Raw genomic sequence first — 21,890 nt, forward strand, 5'->3', positions numbered from 1 at the left:
ATTAGAGGCTTGAGCCACTGCGCCCGGCCCAGACTGAGATTTTTAACACCATCCCTGATATGGACATGCTCAAGAGTGGAGGCTGAAGACCAAGCAGTGGGCTACTGCAATAATCCAGGTAAGAGATGCCAACGGTCTGGAGGTGGTGAGAAGAGGTTAGATAATGGACATGCTTTAAGACAGAGCCTAGAGGCATTTGCTGAGAGACGCAGAGAAATCAAGAACAACTCCAAAGTATTGAGCCTGAGCAGCTGGTAGAATGAAGGCGCCATGTACTGAGATTGGGCAGACTCAGGCAGGAGATGTGGACAACATCAAGGTTCCGTTTTGGACGTGGTGAGTTTGAGACACCTATTAGACAAATACTTGGTCTACAAGTCTGTAGTCAGGTGAAATCTGAGCTGGGGAGATCCATTCTGGAGTCTTTAGAATACAGGTATTTAACGACTTGGAATACCTGAGCTCACCAAGCAGTGATTTTCACCAGGGGACGTCGGGTTATGCGTGGGAGTATTTCTCGTTGCCTGATGGCTAGGGGTAGGAGGGTACGTCCCTGGCATTAAATGGCAGGAAATAGAGATTCTGTATGTCCTGCAATATATGGGATGGTTTCTCATCATGAGTTCTTATTATACCAAATTCCACTAGGCTCAAAATTCCAACTAGTGCCCTCGCTGAGGATCACTAACCTAGAGAGCACTAGTGGGAAAGAAATTGAAGCCTGAGGGCCAAGTGCCGGAGCTCACCAAGCTCAGACGTCAGGGAGATGAGCAGGAACAGCCAGGGCAGTGGGAGGGAGAAAGCAACTTCAAAGCCAAATAAAAATTATTTCTGAAATAGCAATTGTTGGAACTATTTGTGCATTTTTCATCCATTAACATAGGAAAAATCAGTATTATTTGTTCAGTTGGCTCATAAACAAATGCTATTAAGTACTGACTACGACTGTGCTATAGACCTGCATTCCAACATCTAAAATATATGCTGGCCGGCCATGGTGGCTCACAACTATAATCCCAGCATTTTGGGAGGCTGAGATGGGAGGACTGCCTCAGGCCAGGAGGTTGTAGGCTGAAGTGAGCTAAGATCTGCCATTGCACTCCAGCCTGGGCGACAGAGCAAGACTCTCTTCTCTTTTTTTTTTTTTTTTTTTTTTTTGAGACAGAGTCTCGCACTGTTGCCCAGGCTGAAATGTGAAATGTAGTGGCATGGTATCAGCTCACTGCAACCTCCACCTCCTGGGTTCAAGTGATTCTCTCACCTCAGCCTCCCAAGTAGCTGGGATTACAGGTGCCTGCCACCATGCTTGGCTAATTTTTGTATTTTTAGTAGACACTGGGTTTTGCCATGTTGGCCAGGTTGGTCTCAAACTCCTGACCTCAGGTGATCTGCCAGCCTCGGCTTCCCAAAGTGCTGAGATTACAGGTATGAGCCACCGTGCCCAGTCAAGACTCTGTTTCTATTAAAAAATAATAATAATAAGGCCGGGCACGGTGGCTCATGTCTGTAATCCCCACATTTTGGGAGGCTGAGGTGGGTGGATCGCTTGAGGCCAGGAGTTCAAGACCAGCCTGGTCAACATGGCAAAACCCCATCTCTACTAAAAATACAAAAATCAGCCAGGCGTGGTGGTGCATGCCTATAATCCCAGCAGGCAGAAATTGAGCCAAGATTGCGGCACTGTACTCCAGCCTGGGTGACAGAGTAAGACTCTCTCAAAAAATAAAACAAAACAAAATAAAAAATAACAATTTAATAATCAAAATAATAAGTAAATAAAATATATGACCAGCTTGGGAAAACTAGCAATTAAATATTAAAATATTATATTTTAATATTTATTTATTTGAGACGGAGTCTCGCTCTGTCACCCAGGCTGGAGTGCAGTGGCACAATCTTGGCTTACTGCAACCTCCACCTCCTGGGTTCAAGCAATTCTCCTGCCTCAGCCTCCTGAATAGCTGGGACTACAGGTGTGTGCCACCACGTCCAGCTAATTTTTGTATTTTTAGTAAAGATGGGATTTCATCATGTTGGCCAGAATGGTCTTGATCTCTTGACCTTGTGATCCACCTGCCTTGGCCTCCCAAAGTGCTGGGATTATAGGCATGAGCCACTGCGCCCGGCCTAATATTTATTTTTAAAGGATGGAATGCTTTATGAATTTGCATGTCATCCTCAAGCAGGGGCCAAGGTAATCTTCTCTGTATTTTTCCAATGTTAGTATACATGCTGCTGAAGCAAGCATGCAAGACCTTGTCTCTGTAAAAAAACATTTTTTAATTAGCCAAGCGTGGGGGTGCATGCTTTTAGATCCAGCTATTTGGGAGGCTGAGGCAGGAGGACCACTTGAGCCCAGGAGGTTGAGGCTGTGGTGTGCTATGATCCTGCCACTGCACTCCAGCCAAGGCAACAGATCAAGACTCTGTCTCCATTTATTAATAATAATAAAAAAACAAATAAGTAAATAAAATATAAGCTGGGCATACCAAGCACTGCGAATGGTATAAAGTGGGTGTTACAGAAGTAAGGAGAAACGTGAGAATTTTCAGCTATGCTGATTGGCGAAGACAAACCTGAGTGAGTATTTGGATAGGACCTTACTCAGAGAATGGGTAGAACTTTAATACATAAGAAGAAAAGCAGGTATAAATGGGAGCTAAACACACGGACAGAGATGGGAACAATAGACACTGGGGACAGGGGAGTGAGGGAGGAGCAGGGGTTGAAAAACTACCTATTAGGCATTATGCTCACTCCCTGGGGGACACGTTGAATCATAAAACCTCAGCATTGCCAGGCGCGGTGGCTCAAGCCTGTAATCCCAGCACTTTGGGAGGCTGAGACGGGCGGATCACGAGGTCAGGAGATCGAGACCATCCTGGCTAACCCGGTGAAACCCCGTCTCTACTAAAAAATACAAAAAACTAGCCGGGCGAGGTGGCGGGCGCCTGTAGTCCCAGCTACTTGGGAGGCTGAGGCAGGAGAATGGCGGGAACCCGGGAGGCGGAGCTTGCAGTGAGCTGAGATCCGGCCACTGCACTCCAGCCTGGGCGACAGAGCGAGACTCCGTCTCAAAAAAAAAAAAAAACAAAAAACCTCAGTATCACATGATACACCCATATAACAAACCTGCACATGTACCCCATCCCCTGAATCTAAAATAAAAGTTGAAATTAAAAAAGAAAAAAAAATGGCTGGGCACAGTGACTCATGCCTGTAGTCCTAGCACTTTGGGAGGCTGAGGCGGATGGATCACCTGAGGTTAGGAGTTCAAGACCGGCCTGGCCAACATGATGAAACCCCGTCTCTACTAAAAATACAAAAGTTGGCCGGGCGCAATGGCTCACGCCTGTAATCCCAGCACTTTGGGCGGCCGAGGAGGGCGGATCATGAGGTCAGGAGATCGAGACCATCCTGGCTAACATGGTGAAACTAAAAATACAAAAAATTAGCCAGGTGTGGTGGCGGGTGCCTGTAGTCCCAGCTACTCGGAAAGCTGAGGCAGGAGAATCGCTTGTACCCGGGAAGCAGAGGTTGCAGTGAGCCAAGATCGCGCCACTGCACTCTAGCATGGGTGAGAGAGCTAGATTCCATCTCAAAACCAAATAAACAAACAAACAAAATACAAAAATTAGCTGGGCGTGGTGGCAGGCGCCTGTAATCCCAGCTATTCGGGAGACTGAGGCAGGAGAATCACTTGAAGTGGAGAAGCAGGGACTGCAGTGAGCCGAGATTGCACCACTGCACTCCTGCCTGGGCAACAAGAGTGAACCTGTCTCAGAAAAAAAAAGAAAAGAAAAGAAAAAGTGAAGAAAAAGCAGTCCTCCCCACTTTGACATGAGAACCCCTTATGGAAATCAGTTCTGATTCTGAGCCTGACAATTCCAAGAACAGAATCAATAAACCTAAGCCAATCTAAGGAGTCACCAGCAACTGTCAAGGGCCTCATAAGCAACCAAGGATGTATCTCAGCTGCTGCTACGCACGTCAGGAAAGAGCACTGGCACTGGCACAGCACGTGTTTTCCATGGAACCTGGCAAGCCAGGCCTCTGTTCTATTAATAACTGAATTTAAAACCCAAGATCAACTGAAAGGAAAAAACACCCCACCAGGATCCTGAGTGATTCACACAGTTGCCTGGAGAAGCCCATAGGCACAAATCAAATTCTGGTCCAGCAGACATCATTCTAGAGATTTCTTTCCTGATTATGTTCATGAATCTTAATATATTCAGACAATAAAAGCTCTTCTCCAAAAAAGTCCTTTAAAATTAAAAAGGCAGAGAAAGTTTTCAGTGTACATTTTCAAAGACTTCTCAACCCATTTCTTAGCTTCAGATAAGGTGTTTCAGATTTTTCCTATTCCAACCCTGCAATATGATTTCATGGAAGGAAAATCCCAGCAAGTCAGCTCGCATATCATCAGACCCACAAATGCAGCCCCAAAGCAGCTCTGCCCGTGTCCGGAGGCAGACAGCCTGCAAAGCTGTCCAAGCCTCTGGACCACGTCCTCACCCGGGGCAACTGGTCCCACTGTTCTTTGTTCTTCATCTCTTCCTGCACTTCATGGATTCGCTTCAGAGACTCCAGACTTTCATCAAGCAAAAACGTCGTGTCGTTTATCAACATGTTTATATAGCGAACAAACTGCTTCCCGGAGCTGGAAAGGCAATTACATTGTGCATGGTCATACATCTCCCTGAAGCAAAACACCACTGCAAATCCCAGGGAACAGGCGCCTCCACCCACACTGCAACTGTCTCACCCTAAAAGCCTGCCCACCCTGGCACACGTCAGGCACTGTGGAATTCAAGGACTACCAAGCTTCTCTTTAGATTTTGTTAATCTTGTTTCTTTTTGAGACAGGGTCTTGCTCTGTCTCCCAGCCTGGAATGCAGTGGCACGATCACAGCTCACTGTATCCTCAACCTCCAGGGCTCAAGCAATCTTCCTGCCTCAGCCTCCTAAGTAGCTGGAACTACAGACACACGCCACCACGCCCAGCTAACTTTTGTATTTGTTGTAGAGACAGGGACTTATTATGGTGCCAGGACTGGTCTCAAACTCCTGGGCTCAAGCGTTCTTCCCATCTCAGCCTCCCAAAGTGTTGGGATTACAGAGATGAGCCACCGCACTTGGCCTGGATTTTTGTTATTCTTTTAAATTGTTTATGATAAGCTCATTCCAGTGGTGTTTGGAGCCATCTTGCATGGTTGATGACAGTCAAGTGCTAAATATTCCAGAATTTGATAACCAGATTCCCCTGGCACCTTAAATTGGGCAATGGAGGAAATAGTCACACCATGGAAAACCAGCAAATGCTGACTCCCCCACCCCGCTTCCCAGAGCAGGCTTACCTAGCTTACCTAGCTTACCCAGTTCACTCCCTCAGTGTTTTTAAGGAGAGAAAACACTTTCTTCAGACTAGAACAGGAAATACGCAGATACTCACCAATATACCAAGAAAAGGCAAATAATTAACCACATATAACAGATAAAACTACTGATATAGTTATTCCTTATCACAAAGACTGACACACTGAAGAAAAATTGGAACCTGTAATATTGATAAAGTGGGATATTAACTTACTTTAGAACCAGAAGCTTCCAATCTAAGGAACTGTTCTGCAAATCATGTTATAATGAGAATTTGTCGGTGAACTGAAATAGCTTGGCCTACCTCTGTTAGACTCTGGAGCTGCCAGATTCGTAGAGGAAAAAGAAGCTACATTTCAGAGTCTACAACTGTGCAATTGGGAGGTGGTAAGCCATGCCTGGGGAAGAGAAGTTCCTGTGAACAGGGACAGGAGGCCTCAATCTCAGGAACATGGCAAGTTCAGGACAAGTGCTCCAATCAGCACCATTCAGACCAAGCCATGGGCCTGCCTCGTGTCCTAAGCTTGTGCCAGGCTTTAGCTGGAACACAATTCTGATCACAAGAGCAGTTTATGGAAACAAAAAGTTAAAGAATTTGCTCCGCAGAAATCTATCTAGCAAATAGTTATTCCACTGGTAATATGTATATTATTGATTAGTAATTCAGTTAACAAGTATAGCTAGATTTGATCAAAGATCTAACATGGGTTGCAAAAGATCCAAGTAGATGGGATGAAATTATTATTTATTTATTTACTCATTTTTTTTTTGAGAGAGTCTCGCTCTGTCACCCAGGCTGGGGTGTAGTGGCGTGATCTTGGCTCACTGCAAGCTCTACCTCCCGGGTTCACACCATTCTCCTGCCTCAGCTTCCCGAGTAGCTGGGACTACAGGCGCCTGCCACCACGCCTGGCTAATTTTTTTTGTATTTTTAGTAGAGATGGGGTTTCACCATGTTAGCCAGGATGGTCTCGATCTCCTGACCTCGTGATCCGCCTGCCTCAGCCTCCCAAAGTGCTGGGATTACAGGCATGAGCCACCGCGCCCGGCCCTTAGATGGGATAAAATTTTTGAAGAATAATCCAAGAGTTCAGCATCTTCATCTCCCTTTTGTTTTTAGACACTGACAGATAATTTAGATGGGATTACTAATGTCCAGGTTTAAGCAGTCACTCAGATTTCAGGTAGGTATATGAAAAGTCTTTAATTAAGGTTTAGGGCCTTACCACAAAGAATGATACTTTAAATGACAGCTCTGACCTAATTGTTGCAAAATCTAAAGTCCTTCCAACGTTCAAGAACTAAGATTTCATTTCACTCATTTTGACAACTTCATTTAACACTGTCATCATAGAAACACCAAAAAAACACTTAACCCAACATCTCAGCATATTTATAGGATCTTTTCTTTTCTTTTTTTTTTTTTTTTCTGAGACGGAGTCTTGCTCTGTGGCCCAGGCTGGAGAGCACTGGCACAATCTCAGCTCACTGCAACCTCTGCCTCCCGGGTTCAAGCAATTCTCCTGCCTCAGCTTCCCAAGTAGCTGGGATAACAGGCGTGTGCCACCACACTCAGCTAATATTTTGTATTTTTAATAGAGATGAGGTTTCACCATGTTGGCCAGGCTGGTCTTGAACTCCTGACCTCAAGTGATCCGCCCTCCTCTGCCCTTCCCAAAGTGCTGGGATTACAGGCGTGAGCCACCACTCTCTGCCCTATAGGATCTTTGCTTGTGTACCACCTCCCAGGTATCTTGACAAATCTAAAATTCAGCAATATCTTGCAAGCAAAGCCATTTTAAAAATCCTGCCCACATTTAGTGGCACCTTGTCGTAAACTCAAAAGGAGTCTGAGACCACCAAGCAAACAGTCCACCAGAACCCAGCTGTGCCAGCTTTTAAGCTGCAATCCTACCTGCGATTTGCAAGAAAGCAAGCTGTGACACAAGGGGCCCCATACTCACTTGAACTCCTCCATAAAGGTGCCATGGTGAGCTATGTTTTGCCAAAGGCTTTTAAAAATGGTGCTAATGTGATAGCGAATTGTGAACTTGTCATAAAACTCGCTGGTGGCTCCGGTATGCTCAACATCTAAAGAAGAAAGACAAAGGGACTGAGGGATATGTACTTTCTTACTTTCCAAATCCAGTTATTGCCCCAACAATGACAGTGAGTGAAGGTAAATCTGCAAAATCAGAGAGTCGGTGAAATTTTGCACCCCTGCATGTAAGGCAGGACAGAAATTATAAATTGCTTTTAAAGACAAAAGTTTCACAATGAAGATATGACAATGACACACCACCGAATGGAACGGGGCTAGGAAAACTCCCATCATTAGGACAGCGTCAACTTACCAACGACCAAAAGTTGAATTATCATACTCCCCCACCTAATTTTAAGTCATTAATTTACAGAAAATCTATGGCACCTCAAATGGACATCCTTCAGCAGATGAAAAGTTAGGTTTGATTTTATTGAGGGCCACGTACTTCTTAAATGTGTGTATGTATTGACCATTTTTTTTTTTTTTTTTAGACGGAGTCTCGCTCTGTGGCCCAGGCTGGAGTACAGTGGCCGGATCTCAGCTCACTGCAAGCTCCACCTCCCGGGTTTATGCCATTCTCCTGCCTCAGCCTCCCGAGTAGCTGGGACTACAGGCGCCCGCCACCGTCGCCCAGCTAGGTTTTTGTATTTTTTTAGTAGAACGGGGTTTCACCGTGTTAGCCAGGATGGTCTCGATCTCCTGACCTCGTGATCCGCCCGTCTCGGCCTCCCAAAGTGCTGGGATTACAGGCTTGAGGCACCACACCCGGCCTGACCATTTTTTGTGTTGAAAAAAAACCAATGTGTCTACCATCCCTATACCTACTAAAGAGGGATGAAAATCAAACTTGTTTGTCCAAATGGCAAAAGCTTAGGCATGAGAAATTTCAGAATTCATGGCAAATTTTAATTTATTATTATTATTATTATTTTTTGAGACGAGTCTCGCTGTCGCCAGGCTGGAGTGCAGTGGCACGATCTCAGCTTACTGCAACCTCTGCCTCTGGGTTCAAGCAATTCTCCTGTCTCAGCCTCCTGAGTAGCTGGGACTATAGGCATGAGCCACCATGCCCAACTAATTTTTGTATTTTTAATAGAGATGCGGTTTCACCATATTGGCCAAGATGGTCTCATCTCTTGGCCTCATGATCCTCCCACCTTGGCCTCCCAAAGTGCTGGGATTACAGGCGTGAGCCACCATGCCCGATTATTTTATTATTATTTTTTAGGAGACAGAGTCTTGCTCTGTTGCCCAGGGTGAAGTGCAGTGGTGTGATCATGGCTCACTACAGCCTCAACCTCTCAGGCTCAAGTGATCCTCCCACCTCAGCTTCCCAAGTAGGTGGGACTGGAGGTGCATCCACCACGCCCGGCTTATTTTTTATGGCCAGGTGTGGTGGCTCACGCCTATAATCCCAGCACTTTGGGAGGCTGAGGCAGGCAGATCACTTGAGGCCAGGAGTTCAAAACCAGCCTGGCCAACATAGCAAAACCCTGCCTCTACTATTGATAAAAATACAAAAACTAGGTGGGCATGGTGGTGTGTGCCCATAATTCCAGCTACTCGGGAGGGTGAAGCAGGAGAATTGCTTGAATCCAGATACAGAGATCCAGATACAGAGGATGCAGTGAGCCAAGGTCATGCCACTGCACTCCAGCCTGGGCGACAGAGCAAGACTCCATCTCAAAAACATTTTTTTTCATTTTTATTTTTTTTACAGATAGGTTCTATGTTGCCCAGGTTGGTTCCAAATTCCTGGCCTCAAGTGATCCTCCCACCTCGTCCTTCCAAAGTACTGAGATTACAGGTGTGAGCCACTATACCTTGTCTTTCATATTTTCTATATTTTCCAAAGAACATACTTTTGTGTGTGTGACCAAAAAAGAAAACAGCTATTTAAAAACAAAAGAATAAGATAATTAACACCTATCATATTAAGATCTGAAAGTACTTATGTATATTCATTAAGTCAACCTTTCCTTAAAATAAACGAAATGTCATTTATTAATTGTATAAAAGTGTGAGCTACAGTGTGGTGTGCTGACATAAGGACAGCCTACAAGAGGAAGATCCCGGAGGACCAACCCAATGCCTCACATCATCTAACATGCCCCTAATATCTGCACCAAATTCTGAATATAGTAGAGACTAAGTAAATGTTGTTAATTTATTATGTAACAATATGTATCTCAGCAGGGCCCCACATCTGTATTTCCAGCACTTTGGGAGGCCCAGGTGGGCAGATCACTTGAGCTCAGGAGTTTGGGACCAGCCTGGTGAACATGGTGAAACCCCGTCTCTACAAAAACTACAAAAATTAGCCAGGTGTGGTGGCACATGCCTGTAGTCCCAGCTGCTTGGGAGGCTGAGATAGGAGGATCACTTGAGCCCGGGAGGTCAAGAGTGCATGGAGCTGTAATTGTGCCACTGCACTCTAGCGTGGATGACAGAGCAAGACCCTACCTCAAAAAAAAAAAAAAAAAAAAAGGAAAGGAAATGAAACAATATACATTTCTCCTAACATTTTCTTTTCTTCTTATTTACTTGTACTGTTCCATCAAAATCATACCAGCCCAAGTTCTAATTCCCAGGTCCTTGTTCCAGAAGGCCATAAGTGGACTAGACTTGTGTTAAACCTCTCTCTCCTCCCCCCAGGTATTCTTGCTGCCTTCTTTCTTTTTTTTATTTTTTTGAGATGGAGTCCCTGTAGCCCAGGCTGGAGTACAGTGGCAAGATCTTGGCTCACTACCTCCACCTCCCAGGTCCTGGTTCAAGCAATTCCCCTGCCTCAGCCTCCCAAGTAGCTGGCATTACAGGTCTCCGCCACCACACCCAGATAATCTTTTGTATTTTTAGTAGAGACGGGGTTTCACCATGTTGGCCAGGCTGGTCTCTAACTCCTGGCCTCAAGTGATTCACCCATCTCGGACTCCCAAAGTGCTAGGATTACAGGTGTGAGCCACCACGCCCAGCCTAACTTGAGCATTTTCTAAGCTAAAATACTATCTGTGTGGTGTAAGAGGAGCTTGTTCCACCTACTGATCTTATGTGTGGCAACTCTAATTTATATCTGAGAGTCCCATCTGCTTCGGGACCAGGACCTAATCAGCCAGGTCTTCACATGGAGGCGATGAGCACTGGGGACTATGTCTGTGATTCCTCCCTCGGGGGTACCCTCACACCAGTCCCTTAGTAGCTGTAGTGGTCAGGGGCACCTGTGCTAAAGGGCATCTGCAAGGTTGCTGCCACTTGCTAGCCACTGACCTTCAGCAAAGCTTCTTGACCCTTTTAAGCTTCAGTTTCCTCATTTGTAAAGTGGAGGTATTTATAGTACTATCTTTAGGGCTGCTGTGGGGATTAAGTGAAAGGATTAGTAAGCATTCAATGAGTGGTGGCTATTGTTAGTACAGATGTCATCCATCCATGACTACAGAGGTGGTCCAGGCCAGAGGGCACACATGGATGGCAAAGACGAAAGAGAGAACAACCCCCACCCATCACCTTCTGGAACATTCCCAGCAGGCCTCCACTAGGCCCAGCACGGGTCTCATAGGCAACAGGCCCAGTTCTGTTGTGTGTACACACACACACACACACACACACACACACACACACACACACACACTCTCTCTCTCTCTCTCTCTCTCTCTCTCTCTCATTCTCTCTTTATCCTGAAGCCACACTGACAGGCCCAGAACACTGACTACAAACTAAATTTAACTAAAATTGTTTTATCTTTACTACTAACAACACACGTTTACTGTAGAAAAATTAAGAAGTTCAGGCCGGGCGCGGTGGCTCAAGCCTGTAATCCCAGCACTTTGGGAGGCCGAGACGGGCGGATCACAAGGTCAGGAGATCGAGACCATCCTGGCTAATACGGTGAAACCCCGTCTCTACTAAAGAATACAAAAAACTAGCCGGGCGACGAGGCGGGCGCCTGTAGTCCCAGCTACTCGGGAGGCTGAGGCGGGAGAATGGAGTAAACCCGGGAGGCGGAGCTTGCAGTGAGCTGAGATCCGGCCACTGCACTCCAGCCTGGGTGGCAGAGCAAGACTCCGTTTCAAAAAAAAAAAAAAAAAAAAAAAAGAAGTTCAGATAATAAAATAAAAATAAAAACTATTTATAATGCTACCATTCAAAAATAACCAATGTACTGTTAATATTTTGGTATATGTCCTTCCCTACATTCTCTTTTTTTTTTTTTTTTTTTTGAGACAGAGATTTGCTCTTGTCACCCAGGCTGGAGTGCAATTGCAATGGCATGATCGTGGCTCACTGCAACCTCTTCCTCCCTGATTCAAGCGATTCTTCTGCCTTAGACTCCAGAGAAGTTGGGACTACAGGTGTGCACCACTATGACTGGCTAAATTTTTTTGTATTTTTAGTAGAGACAGAGTTTCACCGTTTTGGCCAGGCTCAGTCTCCATCTCCTGACCTCAGGTGATCCTCCTGCCTCAGCCTCCCAAAGTGCTGGGATTACAGATGAGAACCACCAAGCCTGGCCTTTTTTTTTTCTTTTCTTTTTTACTTTTTTCTAATGTAAATGTGAACACAGTGTTTCATTTTCTTGACTTTTTGTTGCTAAACCACTTAACATAAATAACACATTATTTTTTATGACTCACATAGGTCCACTTTATGGATAACGTACAACTTTTTATGTACAACTGGCAGAAATTTCAGTCATGATTTTTTTTTTTTTTCAAGACGGAGTCTCACTCTGTTGCCCAGGCTGGAGTGCAGTGGTGCCATCTCGGCTCATTGCAACCTCTGCTGGGATTACAGGTGCTTGCCACCATACCCAACTAATTTTTGTATTTTTAGTAGAAACGGGGTTTTACCATGTTGGCCAGGCTAGTCTTGAACTCCTGACCTCAAGTGATCTGCCCACCTTGGCCTCCCAAAGTGCTGGGATTACAGGATTGAGCCACCAAGCCCGGCCAGTTGTTTTTATTGTTTTCACTACACTGCATTATAAATAATGTTGTGGAGAACATCACTTACAAATATTCATAATTATTTCCACAGAATAAATTTCTAGAAATTAAATTCTTATGTCACAGTATAGCTAGTCAGCTGTTGTCCCATAGCTCCAAACCCACTCTTTTAGTTTTTTAGATCCCGGCTAACTGCAACCTCCGCCTCCCGAGTTCAAGTGATTCTCCTGCCTCAGCTTCCCAAGTTGCTGGGATTACACGTATGCACCACCACACCTGGCTAATTGTTTTTTTTTTTTGAGATGAAGTCTTGCTCTGTCACCAGGCTGAAGTGCAGTGGTGTGATCTCGGCTCACTGCAACCTCCGCCTCCCAGGTTCAAGAGATTCTCTTGCCTTAGCCTCCTGAGTAGCTGGGACTACAGGTGTGCGCCACCACGTCCAGCTAATTTTTGCTTTTAGGATGGAGTTTCGCTCTTGTTGCCCAGGCTGGATTACAATGGCTCAGTCTTGGCTCACCACAACCTCTGCCTCGTGGGTTCAAGTGATTCTCCTGCCTCAGCCTCCTGAGTAGCTGGGATTATAGGCATGTGCCACCATGCCAGGCTAATTTTGTATTTTTAGTAGAGACAGGGTTTCACCATGTTGGTCAGGCTGGTTTCGAAATCCCGACCTCAGGTGATTCACCTGCCTCGGCCTCCAAAAGTGCTGGGATTACAGCATGAGCCACCATGCCAGGCCTAATTTTTGTATTTTTAGTAGAGACAGGGTTTCACCATGTGAAGTTGGCGAGGATTGTCTCAATCTCTTGACCTTGCGATCCGCCCACCTCAGTCTCCCAAAATGCTGGGATTACCGGCGTGAACCACCGCACCTGGCCTTTTTATTTTTAGTAGATACTAGGATTCACCATGTTGGCTAGACTGGTCTCCAACTCCTGACCTCAGGTGATCCCCCGGCCTTGGCCTCCCAAAGTGCTGGGATTATAAGTGTGAACTACCGTGCCCGGCCGAAACCCAGTCTTTGTATTTTATTTATTTATTTTTTTTAGAGACAGGGTCTTGCCCTGTTTCCCAGGCTGGAATGCAGCAGCAAGATCACAGCTCACTGCAGCCTTTAACTCCTGGGCTCAAGCCTTCCTCCCACCTCAGCCTCCTTAGTAGCTGGGACAACAGGCATCTAACTTTTAAATTTTTCATAGAGATGGGGTCTCGTCATGTTGCCCAGGCTGGTCTACAACTCCTGGGCTCAAGCATTCCTCCCACCTTGGCCTCCTAAAGTGCTGGGATTATTCACTGGAGCCACCATGCGTGGCCCACATGCACTCTTTGCAGTTGGCTTTGTGATTCTGGGGCTGGCACTGCAGAATCTTTCCTTTGGCAGCCTGCTCTCTCTAGGGTTGCCAATAGGAGGTGCTGCAGGAGAACTGGAAAACTGAAGGAGAAACAAGGGATTTAGGACCTTGTACTTACTGTCAGTGGTAGCAGTTGGTTCCAGTTTTCAGCTTTGTCTCGTACCCCCAGAGCTAGCAACTGTGCACACCGAGACAACAGCACCAACTGGCCAAGGGCCTTCCACAGAGGACTGGGTCCTAGCTCTGTCCAAGCCCTCATCAGGGCAGCTGGGTTCTGACATCCCCAGGCTCTTCCCTTGGGTCCCCAGACTGAGGGATAGATGTAGAGGATGGCTACTTCTTGCACCTTTTATCTGTTACCCCAGTGTTCTTCTTTTTTTTGCTGCTTCAGTCTATATATATATATATATATATATATATATATATTTTTTTTTTTTTTTTTTTTTTTTTTTTTCCTGAGACGGAGTCTTGCCCTGTCTCCTAGGCTGGAACGCACTGGCATGATCTCGGCCCACTGCAATCTCTGCCTCCTAGGTTCAAGCGATTCTCGTGCCTCAGCCTCCTGAGTAGCTGGGAAGACAGGTGTCGCCACCACGCCCAGCTAATTTTTGTATTTTTAGTAGAGATGGGGCTTCTCCATGTTGGCCAGGCTGGTCTCAAATTCCCGATCTCAGGTCATCCACCCTCCAAAGTGCTGGGATTACAGGCGTGAGCCACCGCGCCCGGCCGTAAAAGCATTTTTAAGGCTCTTGGTGTGGGCTGCTAAATTGCCTTTTAGAAAGGCTTTAAATTTACATTCTCATGGGAGTTTCATAGCACGAAATCTGCACACTGGTATAGGGTAGATTAAGCAGGTTTTTTGCAGGTTAGCTTACTTCTCTACGACCATGTTTGCACCAGAAATTTTCCACTTAAGAAATAAATTTGACAGATGAAAAGTGGTTTTTTTTTTTTTTTTTTTTTTTTGAGACGGAGTCTCATTCGCTCACTCAGGCTGGAGTACAGTGGCAGGAATTCGGCTCACTGCAACCTCCGCCTCCCGGGTTCAAGCGATTCTCCTCACTCAACCTCCCTGGAACTACAGGTGCCCGCCACGACGCCTGGCTAATTTTTTTTTGTATTTTTAGTAGAGACGGGGTTTCACCATACTGGCCAGGCTGGTCTTGAACTCCTGACCTTGTGATCTGCCCGCCTCGGCCTCCCAAAGTGCTGGGATTACAGGAGTCAGCCACCGTACCCGGCCCAAGAATATGCATTTTTAACAAGCTCCCTGTTATACCCACACTTTGGAAACTGGGTTATAGGATAGTGTTAAAAAACAAATGCTTTCAGTTCAAAGGTAAAATGAACCAGATAATTCCATTCAGATAACACTACCAACTTGTACTGTTGATACCAACTGGGTCTTGGTGTTAATCATCTGACTTTCGATGGTTCCTGCTGAATCATCAGAGACCAGTAGGTGAAATGGTTGTCCTATTCCCAAGTACTCAGGGCAAGACGAAACGAAAGTACATCCTCTGCAGGTCACAGGTTAGTTGGTTATAGACAGAGGTAGCAGGATATTAGGTAACAGACTTAGGGCAACGTCGTCCACTAGCTTTAGATGACCTTGCCTAAGTGTAGCACATGGCAGGCCATGTGTGTTCCAGCAACCTACCTGTATAAAACTTCATCAGGGAAGGTACCAACAACTTGGTGGAGAGAGGATGGTTCTCAATCATTTCAAAAAACTTCTGGGTTCGCGGCTGAACAGCAGGGTTGGTCATAAACATGACTTCTACCAGTTTGGCCACCAAATATGGGTTTCGGATGTAGTTCTGGTTGCACAACATCACAACAAGGAACATCACAATATCCTGAGTACAGGGCTCATAAAGCGCCTGGGGAGAGTATCTGAATAGAGGCAAGAAGAGCAAGAAAGAGACTACTGAGAAACTCACCTTGGGTGAGGGCTGGTGTCAGCTGAGTGAGGAGGGGAAGGCAGGATAAATAGGTTTAGGAGTGCCCTTGAACTCGTTCAGTTTACAGTGACTTTCTTTTATTTTATTTTTTTTTTTTGAGATGGAGCCTCGCTCTGTCACCCAGGCTGGAGTGCAGTGGCACGATTTCGGCTCACTGCAAGCTCACCCTCCCAAGTTCAAGCGATTCTCCTGCCTCAGCCTCCTGAGTAGCTGGGACTACAGGTGCCCGCCACCATGCCCAGCTGATTTTTATATTTTTAGTACAGACGGGGTTTCACCATGTTGGCCAGGATGGTCTCGATCTTTTGACCTTGTGATTCACTCGCCTTGGCCTCCCAAAGTGCTGGGATTACAGACATGAGCCATTGCATCCAGCCTATAGTGACTATTTATACTGTAACAAGACAGATTTAAAACCAAACGTGGTTACTTGGCTGTAGCATGTTATATTAATGACAAATGTAACTTATGATTAAATCAGATAAGCTTCACAAAAGATCATCACTACCAAAACATCATAAAAATTTTGATAGTTATTTGTTTAATCTCTGTTGAAAATGAGAATAAATGAAATTTTTCAAATAGGTGTCTTTTGTATCACTGCGCGTAGAACAAATTTTAAAATGTGACTTGAGTTGCTTAAATTCCGAGGTTGGTTTTTTTTAACAAATAAACCATGCTTTTGAGTCACTTTTAAAATTTTGTACCAATTAAAATCACGTGTCACCAATGATTTGGGTTTTTTTTGTGTGTTGCCCAGTCTGGAGTGTAGTGGCATGATCTCCACTCACTGCAACTTCTGCCTCTATTTGGGCATTTTCTTAAAGGTAGCTTTTTTGACAGCAATATAACTTGCTCCATTTAGTTTTGGCTCTTATTTTAAAATCATTTATACTAATTTTGTTTTTTTCCATTGTTTGTTACAAAACTTTCACAATTTGTATTCTGTGACTGGGGACCTATACTATTTATTTATTTATTTTTAAAGAGATGCAGATTTGCTACATTGCCCAGACTGGTCTTGAACTAGGCTCAAGCAATCCTCCCGCATGTCTGGGACTACAAGCATGAGCCACAGTGCCCAGCGTGACTCTGACTTTTCACAGTAGACTTCACATACCACTCCCTCAGCTAGCCATAGGTGCCAAGGGATTGAAATTGTAATTCTTCTAACCTGTAATGTTTTAGAAAGAAAATGTTAATTTGATAAACCAAATAAGGATTTGAAAAAAAAAAATTAAAACCCTACAGTATCAGTTGTAAATTCAAACCAACTTTTGGTAAGCATTCTCCAATTTTACAATTGAGACAAATTTTAGTACAAAATATAGATGTGGATATTTCTGGGTTTGGGATGTTCATTCAGGCATTTATAAACTGCTCCTTCTGTTGCTCAGAAACACATATTCAACTATTAGAAATTCAACTCAATTTTCACAGAATACATTATCTGCACTGTTCATCCTGCCTCTGACTTTGAGATATTATTCGAATTGGACTGGTGCCACAGTTGGATTTATTTTTTGCAGTCTCTAGGTAGCATTCAGTAGCAACAGTTACATCAAATTTCAGGCATGAAATGGAGGTTTGCAACACAGCTCAGAATACTATAGTATTATGCATAAAAACATATTATAACTATATAAAATATTAAAGGCACTTACTGTACAATAAAAAATAAAAATTCTGCAACATCTTCTACATAAAACTCAGGCAATGCTGCAAATACCTTGGGGACATCTGAATTTAAAGGCAGCGTTATACTGTCAAAGAGAAAAAAAACACAATTTATAAAATGAAATTATGGTACATTAAACTACAAAGAGTATTACATTACCGTCAAATCAGTATTTCATTTGGAGAAAAAATTCATTCTGTAATATAACTATGTAATAAATACACAGGCAAAGAAACTACAACCAGAAGTGAACAGGGAATAATGAAGACAGTACATATGCAAGGGTATACGTGAAATGTTTTCCTTTTCTTGATTTCTTTTTTTTCTCCCCTGAGACGGAGTCTCACTCTGGCACCCAGGCTGGAGTGCAGTGGCGCAATCTCAGCTCACTGCAACCTCCGCCTCCCAGATTCAATAGATTCTCATGTCTCAGCCTCCTGAATAGCTGAGATTACAGAGATTATAGGCATGTGCGCGCCACCATACCTGGCTAATTTTTGTATTTGCAATAGAAACAAGGTTTCACCATGTTGGCCAGGCTGGTCTCAAACTCCTGACCTCAACTGATCCACCTGCCTTGGCTTCCCAAAGTGCTGGGTTTACAGGTGTGAGCCACCACACCCAGCCCTTCTCTTGATTTCTTTTTTTTTTAGACGGAGTCTCACCCTGTCACCCAGGTTGGAGTGCAGTGACGCGATCTCAGCTCACTGCAACCTCTGCCTCCAGGGTTCAAGCAACTTTTGTGCCTCAGGCTCCCGAGTAGCTGGGATTACAGGCACTTGCCACCACACCTGGCTAATTTTTGTATTTTTAGTAGAGACGGGGTTTCACCATGTTGGTCAGGCTGGTCTCGAACTCCTGACCTCAAGTGATCTGCCCGCCTTGGCCTCCCAAAGTGCTGGGATTACAGATGTGAGCCACCACGCCCGGCCTTCTTGATTTCTCGTTAAGGTTCATGCAATAAATAAAATGGGAAGGAAATAAAAAGGTCATATTTGGTCATTTTGTGCAACTCAAACTATCTGAGACAACCGAGCTACACATGTTTTTTGTTTTTGTTTTTGTTTTTTTCTTTGAGACGGAGTCTTGCTCTGTTGCCCAGGCTGGAGTGCAGTGGTGCAATCTTGGCTCACTGCAACCTCTGCCTCCTGGGTTCAAGCAATTCTTGCGCCTCAGCCTCCTGAATAGCTGGGATTACAGGTGTCTGCCACCACACCTGGCTAATTTTTGTATTTTTAGTAGAGATGGGGTTTCGCCATGTTGGCCAGGCTGGTCTCAGACTCCTGACATCAAGTGATCCACCTGCCTTGGCCTCCCAAAGTGCTGGGATTACAGACGTGAGCTACAGCGCCCGGCCTTCTTGATTTCTTGTTAAGGTTAATGCAATAAGTAAAATGGGAAGGAAATAAAATGGTCATATTTGGTCGTTTTGTGCAACCCAAACTGTCTGAGACAACGAGCTACACGTTTTCTTTTTTCTTTTTTTTTTTGAGACAGAGTCTTGCTCTGTCACCCAGGCTGGAGAGCAGTGGCGTGATCTCAGCTCACTGCAAGCTCTGCCTCCCAGGTTCACACCATTCTTCTGCCTCCGCCTCCCGAGTAGCTGGGACCGCAGGCACCCGCCACTGCGCCCGGCTAATTTTTTGTATTTTTAGTAGAGACAGGGTTTCACGGTGTTAGCCAGGATGGTCTCGATCTCCTGACCATGTGATCCACCTGCCTCGGCCTCCCAAAGTGCTGGGATTACAGGCACAAGCCACCGCACCCGGCTTACACACATATTTTAAACAATATTTTCCATATCTTCACAGATCTTGGGCCAATCTCACCAACATCAGTGAACCAGAGACTTCATAACAGTAAAATAATAATAATAAATAAAAGAAAAATGGTCGACTGGAGGAGATGACCAGTTGATCTTGGTGTTGATCACCAAGTGATCAACAATGTTCTTAGCTCACTCTCTGAATTAGCTGGGTATTCCTGGACCCAGTGCTTAGGAGGGCCTAATATTATCTCCAGCTTTTGGCTTCCAATTTATAGATTTCTCTATCAATCAATCAAAGACTTTATAGCAAATTTTAAAGAAAACTTGTCAAAATTAAAATAACAGGTGTTGACATTCACCTACTATTGTAACTAATCACAGGGAAAACACCTATCAATATAACTACATAATCCATATAAATGAAATCTGGAAATTGAGAGGTGAATTCTCTTTTTTTTTGAGTCTTGCTCTGTTGCCCAGGCTGGAGTGCAGTAGCATGATCGTGGCTCACTGCAACCTCCGCCTCCCGGGTTCAAACGATTCTCATGCTTCAGCCTCCTGAGTAGCTGTGACTACAGGCATCTGCCACCAAGCCCGGCTAATTTTTGTATTTTTAGTAGAGACAGGGTTTTGCCATATTGGCCAGGCTGGTCTTGAACTTCTGACCTCAAGTTATCCGTCCGCCTCAGCCTCCCAAAGTGCTGGGATTATAGGCGTGAGCCACCACGCCTTGCCGAGAAGTGAATTCTTGATAAAGAAAGGGTTTTGGTTTTAGTTATCAACTTTGAAGGACAATAAAGACAACATAGCCCAGCCAAGGAGGGACGAGGGAAACAGGAAGAAGCACACTCACTCGGGATATGCGGGGTCCAGGATGCGGAGCAGCAGCTGAATGAGAAGGCCATAAAAATTCAGACATCTTCTCAGGAAGCTCTCGTCAAGTAGGCCAGCATCAGCACAGGCCTTGCACCGTACCAGTTTCTGTGGAAGCAGGGATGCCCCCACCCAAAGATCAGTCAGTAGCTAAGTCCCTGCAGGGGGACTGGGCAGGGACTGGGGTCCGGAGATGGGAAGTTTGGGTTCCAGAGCATCTAGAGCTTCATCTCTAACTAGCTATAAGATGCTGGTTGTGTCTCAAGATCTTTTTCCTGAGAAAAACAAAGGCATGGCAAGCAAACCACTGGGGACCACCAGGTCTAGCACACAGTTAAAGCTCAAAATGGTGAGTTACAAGGGTCACAAGCAAATAACTTGATCAGGAGAGGGTGGTGACAGGGGAGGTCCTTTTGTCAGGGCGGTTAGTGGGAAAAAGCCAAACAATCTGTGTTTGAATTCCAGCGCCACCTCTTACGAGCTGCCCTTGGGCAAAATGCTGTCCACTAAGGATGGAATTCCTACCTAGAGGCCTGTTGATAGAATTACACACACATGCATACACACACTGACGTATACATTTAAACAGTTTTTTTGTTTTTGTTTTTGTTTTTTGAGACAGAGTCTTGCTCTGTTGCCCAGGCTGAAGTTTAGTGGCGCGATCTCGGCTGACTGCAACCTCCGCCTGCCAGGTTCAAGCAATTCTCCTGCCTCAGCCTCCCAAGTAGCTGGGATTACAGGTGCCCACCATCATGCCTGGCTAATTTATTGTATTTTTAGGAGGGATGGGGTTTCACCATGTCAGCCAGGCTGGTCTCGAACTCCTGACCTCAGGTGATCTGCCCGCCTCGGCCTCCCAAAGTGATTACAGGTGTGAGCCACCATGCCTGGCAATTTTTTTTTTTTTTTTGGGAGACGGAGTCTTGCTCTGTCGCCCGGGCTGGAGTGCAGTGGCCGGATCTCAGCTCACTGCAAGCTCCGCCTCCCGGACTTACGCCATTCTCCTGCCTCAGCCTCCCGAGTAGCTGGGACTACAGGCGCCCGCCACCTCGCCCGGCTAGTTTTTTGTATTTTTTTAGTAGAGACGGGGTTTCACCGTGTTCGCCAGGATGGTCTCGATCTCCTGACCTCGTGATCCGCCCGTCTCGGCCTCCCAAAGTGCTGGGATTACAGGCTTCAGCCACCGCGCCCGGCCATGCCTGGCAATTTAAGCAGTTTATAGACCCCCTTGAAACACATCTGTGGACTGCTTAGGGGGACCCACAGACCCCAGATAAGGGCCCCTGGTTAACTGTGTATCTTGAAGAAGTCTAGTCTATTAGTAAATAAAACTGAAATCTTAACTTGTACTAGAAAGCTATGTCAGGTAAACTTTCCACATATTATCCTACTATTCAACAGAATGCATGACCAGCTAACATTCAGGTTTATAAGTGGAACATGAATAGAAGAAAAATGAATAAATTTGCTATCTATGCTTTATTTGTACAATGTCAGCTGGCATATGTTTTTAGCTATGTCTCACCAGCAAGAATATTCCCTTCTATAGTTAGGTTTTGTGTGATGAATCATTTTCAATTAAAAAGGAAGAATGGGGGGCAAAGGAAAGAGATCTTTCCACTACCACAGATGCGCTTTGTCAAATACCCTGAAAATGCATGGCTGGATACACTGGAGTGTGCGTGAGTGTTGGGGCGGCGGGTGGGAGACAGCAGGTGAGGAGGGCCTTGCATAAGGCAGGGAAGGGGAGGTGACGTTAAACTAAGAATCATAAAACCCATTAAGAATTTATAGTCACAGCAGAAGCATATCTATCCATATTCTGTCCTAAGATTGAAATCATTATATACAGATATAAGTAAGATTATCAACAAGTTTTAAAATGTACTATT

At 45.1% G+C, this 21,890-nt stretch overlaps 1 protein-coding gene and 1 non-coding gene across 5 annotated transcripts in view; both read right to left on the minus strand.

The window, feature by feature from the left end:
• Positions 1-21,890, minus strand: part of UBE4B (ubiquitination factor E4B) — a 150,915-nt gene that overhangs the window by 15,912 nt on the left and 113,113 nt on the right. For all 4 annotated transcript variants that reach the window (XM_030942311.1, XM_030942310.1, XM_030942309.1 and 1 more), the window contains 5 exons: positions 19,979-20,106; positions 17,344-17,442; positions 15,376-15,611; positions 7,344-7,470; positions 4,519-4,663 (listed from right to left, as the gene is read on the minus strand). In XM_030942311.1, coding sequence (XP_030798171.1) covers positions 4,519-4,663; positions 7,344-7,470; positions 15,376-15,611; positions 17,344-17,442; positions 19,979-20,106 — 735 coding nt within the window. The remainder of the gene's footprint in view (positions 1-4,518; positions 4,664-7,343; positions 7,471-15,375; positions 15,612-17,343; positions 17,443-19,978; positions 20,107-21,890) is intronic.
• LOC115892483 lies at positions 2,142-2,248 on the minus strand. The gene has a single exon (XR_004052363.1). It is a non-coding gene; the product is annotated as a U6 spliceosomal RNA (small nuclear RNA).

Source organism: Rhinopithecus roxellana, chromosome 12 (genome assembly GCF_007565055.1).
Source record: "Rhinopithecus roxellana isolate Shanxi Qingling chromosome 12, ASM756505v1, whole genome shotgun sequence".
Classification (NCBI taxonomy): Eukaryota; Metazoa; Chordata; class Mammalia; order Primates; family Cercopithecidae; genus Rhinopithecus; species Rhinopithecus roxellana.